At 47.9% G+C, this 12,517-nt stretch overlaps 1 protein-coding gene and 1 pseudogene across 1 annotated transcript in view; both read left to right on the top strand.

Moving 5' to 3' along the window:
- Positions 1-281: 281 nt before the first annotated feature.
- ITGAX (integrin subunit alpha X) overlaps positions 282-12,517 on the top strand; it is a 29,339-nt gene continuing 17,103 nt past the window's right edge. Inside the window, exons 1-17 of the mRNA XM_059154601.1 lie at positions 282-441; positions 1,025-1,130; positions 3,221-3,324; positions 3,619-3,689; positions 3,843-3,957; positions 5,594-5,724; positions 5,839-5,984; positions 6,225-6,378; positions 6,692-6,842; positions 7,036-7,109; positions 7,306-7,435; positions 7,544-7,686; positions 7,875-8,015; positions 8,109-8,318; positions 11,589-11,719; positions 11,849-12,006; positions 12,148-12,302. Of these exons, the coding sequence (XP_059010584.1) occupies positions 387-441; positions 1,025-1,130; positions 3,221-3,324; positions 3,619-3,689; positions 3,843-3,957; positions 5,594-5,724; positions 5,839-5,984; positions 6,225-6,378; positions 6,692-6,842; positions 7,036-7,109; positions 7,306-7,435; positions 7,544-7,686; positions 7,875-8,015; positions 8,109-8,318; positions 11,589-11,719; positions 11,849-12,006; positions 12,148-12,302 (2,175 nt within the window). The 5' untranslated portion in view covers positions 282-386. The remainder of the gene's footprint in view (positions 442-1,024; positions 1,131-3,220; positions 3,325-3,618; positions 3,690-3,842; positions 3,958-5,593; positions 5,725-5,838; positions 5,985-6,224; positions 6,379-6,691; positions 6,843-7,035; positions 7,110-7,305; positions 7,436-7,543; positions 7,687-7,874; positions 8,016-8,108; positions 8,319-11,588; positions 11,720-11,848; positions 12,007-12,147; positions 12,303-12,517) is intronic.
- LOC131820240 (U4 spliceosomal RNA) lies at positions 11,099-11,257 on the top strand (annotated as a pseudogene).

The following is a 12,517-nucleotide window of genomic DNA, read 5'->3' as shown; positions in this document are numbered from 1 at the left end:
TCTGTGTGGCTCAGTTGGTTTAAGCATCTGCTTTCAGCTCAGGTCATGATTCCGGGGTCCTGGGATCAGGCCCTGCATTGGGCTTCCTGCTCAGCAGGGAGCCTGCTTCTCCCTCTCCCACTCTCCCTGCATGTGCTCTCTGTCCCTCTGTGTCAAATAAATAAATGAAATCTAAAAAAAAGAAGGAAAGACTCTGACATACAGCATATGTGGCTATGTCGACCCTTTTTTTCTGCTTAATTTAGTCCTATTCTCCGCCCTCTACCTCTGACTCATGCTGACAGCTTCCCTTCCTGCTTCTGGCCTCCTGGTCACCTCTCTGCACACTTGTTCCCTCTGCACCCCGGTTCAGCTGTTCTCTCAGCAGCTGAGGAGCACAGAAGCTCATGTCTGACCTTCCAGTCATGACCAGGATCAGAACATCCCTCCTCTTGTTGATGGGTAAGTCATGGGCCCCAGTGAAGGGATATGAGAAGATTGGGGTCCAGGTAGAGAGAGAGCTGAGACTGTACATGTTTTAGACCCAGACATTAAGGGGGTATCTGGAAATGCATAGGGTTTTGGATCTGGAGTTTTTGGAGGGAGAGGATATTGAAGAACTAATTTTAGGGGAGTTTAAGAGACACTAGAAAAGGAGCCAATTGCCTGAATAATCCAGTGATTTCCCAAGTAGGAAGAACAAGTCAAACTTGCACTCTATTCACAATGTTACTTTGGCCTAAGTTTTCCTGGATTCTTCCTCTTGGAAGCCCCCAGTGGCAGGGGTGACAAAGGAGGGTCTTTCGAGCTTGTGTGCTGCTCTGTGAAAATGGAGAATTGAAGCTCGCCAGTGGGTCAGCGGGTGAAGAACTGTCTCTGTTGCCTGAGGAGAGAAGGCCGGGCGAGGGAGGCCAGGCTGGGTGTTGAGAAATCCTGGAGGTGCTGGGACATTGGGCCTACAGGGGACAACGGGTGTTGGGGGCTGGGGAGATGGAACAGGAGGAAGACCCTTCTTCAGAGTTCCTTTTCTCACCCCGTTCCTCAGCCTCGGCTTCTTCTCTCTGCTTCAATTTGGACACAGACCAGCCAACAATCTTCCTTATGGACAGTGCTGGATTTGGACACAGCGTGGTCCAGTATGGCAATACCTGGTAAGGACGGGTGGTGACTTGCCTTTGATTTTTACCAGCTCCTCTCCATGCATAGGGTCCGGTCCTTTCCCATGACCCTCTTATTCTCTGTCTGGTGTGGCAGTTCCCCCAGTGCTATGGAGAGTTGGACTGAAAGCAGGTGTTGTCCTGCCATCTTGATAATCACAACTAATATTTATTGAGTGCTTACTAAGTGCCCAGCACCCTTCATGTGGGCCCTGGTCTGTTTAATTTTATTTCACTTTACTTTAAATTCCAGTATAGTTAACACAAAGTGTCACTATTAGTTTCAGGTGTACAATACAGTGATTCAAAAATCCCATACCTCCCATCCAAGTACTAACCAGGCCCGACCCCGCTTAGCTTCCGAGATGAGACGAGATCGAAGTGCGTAAACCTGGTGATTCACAGACCTGTACCCCTGGGGATAAAAATATATGTTTATAAAAAATTAAAAATTAAAAAAAAATCCCATACCTCGCCTGTGCTCGTCATGACAAATGCACCTCGTAACCCCCGTCACCTGTTGTACACAGCTCCATGCCCATACCCTCTGGTAACCATTGGCTGGTTCTCTATAACTAAGAGTCTGTGATTGGTTTGTCTCTCCCTGTTTTTGTTTGCTTTGTTTCTTAAATTCCACATGTAAGGGGCGCCTGGGTGGCTCAGTGGGTTAAAGCCTCTGCCTTCAGCTCGGGTCGTGATGCCAGGGTGCTGGGATCGAGCCCCACATCAGGATCTCTGTTCTGCAGGGAGCCTGCTTCCTCCTCTCTCTCTGCCTGCCTCTCTGCCTGCTTGTGATCTGTCTGTCAAATAAATAAATAAGATCTTAAAAAAAAATTCCACATGTAAGTGAAATCACATGGTATTTGTTTTTGTCTGACTGACTGATTTCACTTAGCATACTATTCTCTAGCTCCATCTATGCCATTGCAAATGGCAAGATTTCATTCTTTTATGTGGCTGAATAATATCTCTATCTCTATTTATCTGTATATACCACATCTTCCTTATCCATTCTTCGGTTGGTGGACACTTTTGCTGCTTCCATCTCTTGGCTGTTATAAATATTGTTGCTATAAACATCAGGGTGCATATAGCCCTTTCAGATTTTGTATTATTTGGGTAAATATCCAGTAGTACAATTGCTAGATCATAGGATATTTCTATTTTTAACTTTTTGAGGAACCTCCATACTCTTTTCCACAGGGGCTGCACCAGTTTGCATTCCCACCAATGGTACACAAGTGTTCCTTTTTTCCCACAACCTCATCAACACCCCTTTTTTTAAATAAAAAAAATTTATTAACATATAATGTATTGTATGCCACAGGGGTAAGGGTCTGTGAATATCAGGCTTATACACTTCCCAGCACTCACCATAGCACAGACCCTCCCCGATGTTCATCACCCAGCCACCCTCTCCCTACCCCCCACCCTCAGCAACCCTCAGTTGTTTTCCTGAGATCAAGAGTCTCTCATGGCTTGTTTCCCTCCTGATTCCATCTTTATCAACACCTCTTGTTTCTTGTGTTAGTTTTAGCCATTCTGATCGGTGTGAGGTGATATCTCACTGTAGTTTTGATGTGAATTTTTAGGTGAACACTGATTCATTCTTCACAATAATCTTATGAGGTACATAGGTATCAACTGTTCAACAAATATTTATTGAACCCCTACTACTAAATATTTCAGGAGCCAGGCATACACCAGAAAACAAAACAGACAAAAAAATCCCTCCCATGTGGAACTTACAATGTATCAATCTCCACTTTGCAGACGGAGGCTTAGAGAAGTGAGACAAGCTTACTGAGAAGTCTGGCTCTGCTGTTCACATTCTTTTTAAAAAAATTTATAAAGACTTTTATATATTTATTTGACAAACAGAGAGAGATAGTGAGAGAGGGAACACAAGCAGGAGTAGTGGGAGAGGGAGAAGCCAGCTTCCGGTGGAACAGGAAGCCTGATACAGGGCTCGATTCCAGGACCCTGAGATCATGACCTAAGCCATAGCAGACGCTTAATGACTGAACAGCCCAGGCGCCCTGCTGTCCACATTCTTAGTTACAGTGTTCTTTGTCTCCCTCCAGGGTGGTGGTTGGAGCCCCCCAGGAGATAAAGCGCACCAACCAAACAGGCAGTCTCTACCGGTGTGACTACAGCATGGGCAAGTGTGAGCCCATCCACCTGCAGAGTAAGTCACTGCCCCTCCTTAGGACTTAGGTCTAGACTCTCATGCTCTAGGGAACTGCGGGGAGCACAGAAGCCCTCCTTCTCAGTTCCAGCTCTGTCTGAGACCCTAACCTTCCGGGCTTCCTGGCTCCCTTATGGCCTCCCTGTCCGTCACACCCCCACACCCCCACGGCTCCATCAAGACCCGAAAGCCCTCCACCAGTCAGACTTCTTGTCTTTCAGGGTTGAGGTGACCCCTGCCCAGATCTTTTACAGCCCCCTCTGCCCTGTGGGTAACACATATATGGCCCCTCAGTCCCCCCAGAAGCTGTGAACATGTCCCTGGGCCTGTCCCTGGCTGCCTCCACTGGTCCCTCTCAGCTGCTGGTGAGTTGCCTTGGCTTGTGGAACTGTCCTGAGGGAAGGAGTGGGGACCTGTAGCTGGTGCGGCTCGGGGTCTAGGGGAGGGTGACGGTACTGGGACAGGAGGACAGGATGGAAGGAGGAGCAGGCCCTCCCCTCAGGCGCCTCTGTCCCTAGGCCTGTGGCCCCACAGTGCACCATGCATGCAGGGAGAACGTGTACTTGATGGGGTTCTGCTTCCTGATGGGCTCCTCTTCTTGGCAAGCCCAGAGGCTCCCGGCTGCCCTGCAGGGTGAGTGTTGGGCGTCCACTGGCTCCTTTGAGGGGCAAACACGCCTTGTGACTGGATAAAAAAAGGATATCTGGAAAAAAACATTACTGGATGGGAGAGTGGTTCCAAATGTGGGCTGAGTCACTGCCTGATTTTACACCTTGCCCTGTCACTGTCCCACTTACCCTCTTGGAGACTCAGTTTTTTCATCTGTCTGATGGTGATAATGACACAACCAAGCCTAAGAGGGACAGAAGATTATCCATGGCCAGGATTTAACACAGTGCCTGGCAAGTGGTGAAGGCTCATTTAATGTAGGCTGCTATTATTTTAGGAGAAGGGGATTTATTTGCACACAGTACCTCCTAGGGTCTAACCACTTGGTTTGTGGAAATGTGTCATGAGAGTGAAGCCAGTCTGAGTGGTGTGTGTGTGTGTATGTATGGATGTATACATCTGTGCGTATGCATATATATGTGTATGCATGTGTCTGATGTCTATTTGCATGCAAACGTATACATGAGTATGTGTGTCTGTGTGTGCATATGAGCATGCATCTGTATATGTGTGTATGTATATGTGAATATGTATATATGAATGTATGTGTATACACATATATATGCACACACATGCATATGCACACATGTATATAGGTACATGTATGCATGTGTGTGTGTGCATGCAGGTTGAGGCATAGGGTCTGGCTTTCCCCATGTTGATAGAGGTGGGAGATACGGAGTAAGAACAGTAAGTTTTCAGATCTAACCACGGCAGTCCTAGGCCTCTCCTTGGTCTCACATTTACACTCAGGCTCCTGTGGAGATTGACATCTGGCCACTGAATGGAGTACGCTTACAGTACCTCGTAGACTCTAGACTTTACTCATAGGAGCCTGGGCTCCCTTCAGAACACCCAGGTGGGAACCTCTGGAACAGAAAGGGGAACCTGGGAGAGGTTCCTCTTTTTTTTTTTTTTTGACCACTTCTGAATTCACTCAGGAGGGGCTTAAGAGCCTATATTTAAGCTGAGAATAGAAAAGGGCCAGTATGTGGCTGTTGTCGGGGTGACATTAAAAATATTCAGCAAAAGTACAGTTTGGCACTGACTAATGAAGATGGACTCTGGCCAGGGCGGAAGCAGTCCCCTTTCATGCTAGATCATGGAGATGTGGGGAAAGAGGTAGAGTAGAGCTTGGGAAAGAGACATGGACAGCCAAGCTACCGTGGGGAATGGCTCCCAGCTTCTTACCGTCTGGATTTGAGGAACTTTTTTTTTTTTTTTTAAATTTTCAGCATAACAGTATTCCTTGTTTCTGCACCACAGCCAGTGCTCCATGCAATCCGTGCCCTCTCCAATACCCACCACCTGGTTCCCTCAACCACCAACCCCCCGCCGCTTCAAACCCCTCAGATTGGATCTGAGGAAGTTTTACTTTTTTTTTTTTTTTTTTTTTAAATAAACCAGGCTGACTACCCAGGTGTGAGCAGCTGTGTCACAGATGTAGCTTCTTTAAGGACTTTAGGAGGCCAAAGGGCCCCGTTCTATGCAGGGTTTGTAGAAGCCCTTGGGTCAGGGGTGGAGAGTTCTTACAGCCAAGAGGTTGAGGTCCTAGGCTCTGGAGTGTTCTTTGGATGACGGGTGCCACCTCTTTTCCCAGAGTGTCCAAGGCAAGAGCAGGATATCGTGTTCCTGATCGATGGCTCGGGCAGCATCTCCTTCCCTGATTTTGCCAAGATGCTGAATTTTGTGAAGGCTGTGATGAGCCAGTTCCAGAAACCCAGCACCCAGGTGTGCCCTTGGGAGAGGGAAGGGAAGTGTGCAGGCCCGTGTGGGAGGCTGGTGGCGGGCAGCCCGCGGTTCTGCTCCGGCGGCCTTGGCCCCCAGCCCCTGCAATTCCCTCAGTTCTCCCTGATGCAGTTTTCCAACAAGTTCCGGGAGCACTTCACTTTCAAAAAGTTCACAGACAGCTCAAACCCACTAGCCCTGTTGGATTTTGTGGACCAGCTGGGAGGGTATACTCACACAGCCACAGCCATCCGAATGGTCACGTGAGTCCTGGCTTCTCCTGGGTCCTTCCCTAAAGCATCTGGGTCTTCGTTTGGGCCTCATCTCGCTCCATGACAGAGGGACAGGTTGGTCCTGAAATTCAGCCTGTGGTTTCCTCATCCAGCTGGGGACCTAGGGGTGGGAGCAGGGCCTCCAAGGGATGGGGAGCATCTCCTTCTCCAAAGGCATTAGGAGCTAGTGGCAGGCCTGTTCATAGGTCTCTGGATCCTTTTCTCTGACAGAAACGAACTGTTCACTACCTCAAAAGGAGCCCGAAAAGATGCCTCCAAGATCCTCATTGTCATCACAGATGGGCAAAAACAAGGCGACCGCCTGGGTTATGAGGATGTCATCCCTATGGCTGAGGCTGCGGGCATCATCCGCTATGCAGTTGGGGTAGGATGTGGACATACCCTGTCACACTTCCTCCCCTTGCTTCCTCTTAAGGCAACTTCCCTTTCTAGGGAAGGGAAGCTCCCTCCTGCCAGCTCTCTCCGCTTCTACTACCTTCAGGATGAAAGCTGTGTCTGGGGACCCTGATTCTTTTCCCTACCCTCCTTGATGCTGTTTGAGCCTCACTTTTCTCATCTGTACACTGTGTGTGATAATATTGACCTTGAGGGGTTACTGGCGTGTGTCAGCATCCAGCATGTGCCAGGCATGTTAGATTCATGATTGTTTTCACTGAGTTGGTCTTCACTGGGGACAGGTGGGATCAGCTTTTCAAAACCAACGTTCCCGGAAAGAATTAAATGACATTGCATCGAAGCCCTCACAGGAGTACATTTTTAGAGTGGAGAATTTTGATGCTTTGAGAGACATTCAAAACCAACTAAAAGAGAAGATCTTTGCCATTGAGGGTAAGCTACAGAAGAAAATACTCATTTCAGAAACCCTCACCCATAAATGCTTCTTGAACCTGGATCCCAGGCATAAACCCATCCTTTTGGGTGTTAATCTCCCACATTAGATCCTCTAAAGCGGAGGTGTCCTTCTCAGACTTGGCAAAGCTTGTCTTTCTCTCTGAAACCCAGGTGTCATGCCTTCCACCAGGTACGCAGACCATAAGCAGTAGTTCCTTTGAACTGGAGATGTCCCAGGAGGGCTTCAGTGCTGTGATCACACCTGTGAGTCAGGCCCCTTTCAAGCCATTGATGTAGGAAGAGGGATAAGTGCTAGGAGGGAAGGTGAGGAGGGTGTTTGGTGAGTGAGTGGAGGAAGAGAATTCCAGACAGCGAGCAGAGTCGGTGGCAGGCCGTGCTGGGGAACAGGCCACCTTCTTTAGGCTTGGTCTGGCTCAGCCCTGGAACCCTTTCCTCCCAGGATGGACCAGTTCTGGGGGCGGTGGGGAGCTTCGGCTGGTCTGGAGGTGCCTTCCTGTACCCCCCAAACCAAAGCCCCACTTTCATCAACATGTCTCAAGAGAATGTGGACATGAGGGACTCTTACCTGGGTGAGAAAAGGCTGTGGTTGGGGGCACAGGTGGGACAGGAGCTGCCTGGGGAGGGCAGGAGCTCGGGGGTGGGGAGGAAGCCTTTGTGCTGAGCTGTGCCCTCCTCAGGGTACTCCACTGAGCTGGCCTCTTGGAAGGGGGTCCAGAGCCTGATCCTGGGGGCCCCCCGCCATCAGCATACTGGGAAGGCTGTCATCTTCACCAAGACGTCTGGGAAATGGAGGCCGAAGGCGGAAGTCGCAGGGACTCAGGTTGGATGTTGAGGAAGCCAGAGTGGAACGTGAGGGAGGCAGGGTCTGCAGGGGCAGAGAGAGAGGAGATGAAGGGGTCTGGGAGCCTGTAGGGGGAGGTCCCGGTGGCTGGGGAGAAGTGGGACCTGTCCCAGAAGGGGCTGCCTCTGGCAGGGGCAGGCGGGATGACTTTTGGCTGTGCCCTGCAGATCGGCTCTTACTTTGGGGCCTCCCTCTGCACTGTGGATGTGGATAGAGATGGCAGCTCGGACCTTGTCCTCATCGGGGCTCCTCATTACTACAAGCCAACCCGAGGAGGGCAGGTGTCTGTGTGCCCCTTGCCCCAGGGGGTGAGTGTCCGATGAGCCCAGGGCTGGCTGGGGCCTGGGTGAGGGGTGGAGGGATTGCCTGTGTTGGGACCTGACACTGGTTTTGTTCTGCAGAGGGCTAAGTGGCAATGTGAGGCCATTCTCTTTGGGGAGCAAGGCCACCCCTGGGGCCGCTTTGGGGCAGCGCTGACAGTGCTGGGGGATGTGAATGGGGACAAGCTGACAGACGTGGCCGTCGGGGCCCCAGGAGAGCAGGAGAGCCGGGGTGCTGTCTACGTCTTTCATGGAACCTCAGGGCTGGGCATCAGCCCCTCCCACAGTCAGGTGAGGCCCAGTCACGTGTTCTTTTGTTACAACAGCTTTTTCCTTGCTTCTTCTTGTTTCCTAGTCTGCCACCAGAAAATTCTCCTTTACCTCATCTTACTTCTTTGCCCAGCACTGGCACCTTGTAGGCAGCAAGCAAAATCTGTGGAACTTAAAAATGAACACATTAGAATGTTCTCTGCTTTGTATGGGGACTTGATTTTTTAAATTTTTTTTTTAAATTTATTTATTTACTTGACAGAGGTCACAAGTAGAGGCAGATGGAGAGAGAGGAGGAAGCAGGCTCCCTGCCGAGCAGAGAGCCCGATGTGGAGCTCAATCCTAGGACCCTGGGATCATGACTTGAGCCAAAGGCAGAGGCTTTAACCCACTGAGCCCCCCAGGTGCCCCAGAGGACTTGATTTTTTTTTTTAATCCCACAGTGGCTTTATAAGGTACATAGGCCTGGTATTAACAGATTCATTTTAGAAATGAAATCTGGGGCATGGAGAATACCAGTGATTTGACTTGTCCAAAGTTTATAGTGGATCAGGAATGGTGATGAGTTAGGTTCCAATTTCCTGACTTCTAACCCAGTTCTTGGTCTTTTGATGGCTCCCTGGTGCCAGTCTAGGTCTGGCTGCCTTAGTCTGCCTGTCTACTCACCCCTTCTTCTCCATAGATGCTATATGACCATTCCCTCATGCCATCAGCTATCCTGCCAAATGTCTGTCTTGATGGGGAAAGCTCCCTGAAAAGGGAAGACTTCTTCCCTTGGCAAAAGTCAAAGAAAGCCCCATTTAAAAATAGGTAAAAGATCTGAACAGACATTTCTCCAAAGATGATATACAAAGGACCAATACATATATGAAAAAATGCTGAACATCATTAATCATCAGTCATTAGCAAATCAAAACCACTATGAGACACTACTTCACAGCCACTATGATGGCTAGAATAAAAAAGACAGATAATAACAAGTGTTGATGAGAATGTGGAAACTTTGGTACCCTCAAACTCTGCTGGTGGGAATATAAAACGCTGCAGTCACTTTAGAACACATCTGGCAGTTTCTCGAAAGGTTATCTGTAGAGTCATTGTATGACCTAGCAATTGTACACTGTATGACTCAAGAAAATTGAAAACCTATGTCCACACAAAAAGTTATACATGAATGTCCATAATAGCATTATTGATGGTATCTAAAATGTAGAGACAGTCCAAATGTCCATTAACTGGTGAACACATACGTTCTATTGTAAATAGATATGCATACAATGGAATACTATTTGGCCATAAAAGGAATGAAGAACTAGTATTTGCTCTATGAATGAACCCCTTCTTTTCCTTATGCTAAGTAAAAGAACCCAGAAACAAAAGGGTACATACTGTATAATTCTTTTTATATGAAAGGTAAATAGGTAACTCCATAGAGACAGAAAGTAGATAAGAGTTGTCAGGTGCTGGTGGTGGAGGAAAATAGGAATAAGGGGCTAAGTGATAAAGGTTTTTTTTGGGGGGGGGTGATGAAAATGTTCTAAAATTGATTTGGTGTTGGTGGCATAACTCTGACAACTTCTTAAAACCATTGAGTTGTATACTTTATGAATTACATCTTAAGAAGTTTTTAGAAAAAAATGTCAAAGAAGATCCCTATAGTACTGTTACTTCCTAGCTATAGGATATTACACACCTCTCCATGCTCAGTTTCCTCATCTGTAAAATGGTCATAGTAAGAGAACCAACCTCACTGGGCTGCTACTGTGAGGATTAAATGAGTTAGTACATATACAGTATCTACATAGTATAAATATATATATGTACCTGGCATATAATAGGTATTAGAGTATTATAATCAATGATTGTTAATACAATTTAACAATTGAAAGGGTTCTAAGCAACTTGGAACTTTAAGAAGAGAATGAAAGTCTTTGTTGACAGTAACACCAGATGTTCAGGAATCGCATTCATTCTACACCAACTGGTCTAACCTTCCCTTTGCTGCCGCAGTTTAGAGGCATGTGTGTGAACACCCGCAATTGCAAGTACCACTTGATATTGCAAGTACCACTTGATATTGCAAGTACCACTTGATATTGCAAGTATCACTTGAGTTATACCTGAAAGTCTTGACTCTAAGAGAAGGCCTTTCAGATTTGCCGGTCCACCATGATTTTCTTCCTTCCCACTATGAGGTATCCCACCCCATTACTTGACTGGGAAGGACTGGCCTTATTCCCACGGGGCCCACACACTAACCTGAGGATGTGGCCGTGAGATCAGTGTTCTTGAGCATGAGGCTGCTCGACTGGATTTGTGCTAACTCTACCTACCTCTTTCTTTTTAGATGTCCTTAGTAATTAGTAAATTTATCTTTCATTTTATTATTACTATGCTTAATGCCTGCCAGTCCAGCTGTGCTTAGAGATTTTAAAGGGCACATTCTCCAAAGGGTTGGTCATTATAGGAACAATGGAAATAAAAGAGAAGGAACCCACAGGGAGGCAATGTTCCAGAGCTTAGTATTTTCTTGTGGCAATAGCCACTTCTCATCCCAACTTTTCCCCTCCTTGTCCTCTGAAGAGAGAGGGTGGTCCTGGAAAGCAGAAAGGAGCCCTGACACGGAGACAGAGGGTTTGATTTTAGGTCTGGAGGTGACCTCTTAAAGGCTCTGTGGCCTTGGCACTTTCTGCAAAGTATGGAAGTGGGGTTAAATGAGCTCTGAGTTTCCCCTCTAGCTCTAATACTCATCATAATCAATGACTAGTGATGTCTTCTGTTCAAAGACATATATGCATTTAAGCTTTGCGCAGTGGCAGTATCGTAGCCAATGAGGTTTATCCGAGGTGCGATTATTGCTAATTGAAAACTTTTCTCAAAGACATATATGCGTTAATTCATTTACTACTTACTGCTAAAGTCTAAGATATTATTATCCCCATGTGAAAGATGAGGAGACTGAGGCACAGTAGATTAGATCCTAGCCCAAGGCCTCATGGCTCATGACAAGAGCCAGAAACTGACCTGAGAGTAAGTGGATGAGTGAATGAATGAGACACAGGTCACCAGGCCAACGCTTCAACCATCACTTCTTCATTTATGTCTTAGGGATCTTTTCTCTGGTCATCATTTTCCCACCCCACCTCCTCTTTTTTAGGTACTTCTGGTGACATCTTTTCATTACTCATCTTTTTCTGTGTCCTACATTCCTACCTTCCTGTTCCTCTTATTGCTCATTTCCAACTTGTTTCCATCACCCTTAATCTGCCTTGCCTTTCCCTCTTTTTTCAGAGGATCTCAGCCTCCCAGCTCTCTCCCAGCCTCCAGTATTTTGGGCAATCACTGAGTGGGGGCCAAGACCTTACCCTGGATGGACTGGTGGACCTGGCCGTGGGGGCCCAGGGACAGGCGCTGCTGCTCAGGTGAGAAAGTCCGTCTCAAACACTTCCAGATCATTCTAAGTCTGCTTAGGATTTTAGCCTCCCCACCCCCATCCCAGTTTGCCCTCCTGGGACCAAGGACCTACCCTCAGCTCAGTGTTCTGCCCATAGGACCAGACCTGTACTCAGGGTGTGGATGCGAATCCAATTCAAACCTGCAGAGATAGCCAGGTCTCTGTTTGAGTGTCGGGAAGAGACCTCCTCTGTCAACGCACTGGGTGATGCTAATGTCTGTCTTCGTATTTATGAAAGTCCCAAGAATCGACTGGGTGAGTCCTCGCCTCTCTGACCCAAGATGTCTGGTCCTTAGAGTCCCTCAGCTCAGGACTTCTGTCTCCTGCCTTGACACTTGTCCATCTGGGGAGTTCCTCGCTCTCTCAGCCCTCCTCATCTCTTCCTTTCCCTTACAGGTGACCTCCAAAGCTCTGTGACCTTTGACCTAACCCTCGACCCTGGCCGCCAGAGTCCCCGTGCCATCTTTGAGGAGACAAAAACACGGAATCTGACTCGTGTCCGAGTCCTTGGGCTGAGTCAACACTGTGAGACTGTGAAGTTGCGTCTCCTGGTAAGTGGACCTCAGAGTCCTGGGGATGGCAGAGATTCTGAGGCTGGCAGTGGGATGGGCAGGGAAGGAACCTGGAATAAGGAGGCATATAACACTGGTTAGCTGATGAGTAAGTGAGCAAGCACATGTATAAATGGATGGGTCATCTACAACTGCTGAGGCTACACAGCTGGATTTTAGGAGAGTATTACTGCTTCAGAGAACTATGGGGTGAT

The sequence above is a fragment of the Mustela lutreola genome, chromosome 17 (assembly GCF_030435805.1).
Source record: "Mustela lutreola isolate mMusLut2 chromosome 17, mMusLut2.pri, whole genome shotgun sequence".
Taxonomy (NCBI): domain Eukaryota; kingdom Metazoa; phylum Chordata; class Mammalia; order Carnivora; family Mustelidae; genus Mustela; species Mustela lutreola.
Note: the sequence above shows the minus strand (reverse complement) of the source record. Positions and strands in the feature narration are given on the sequence as shown.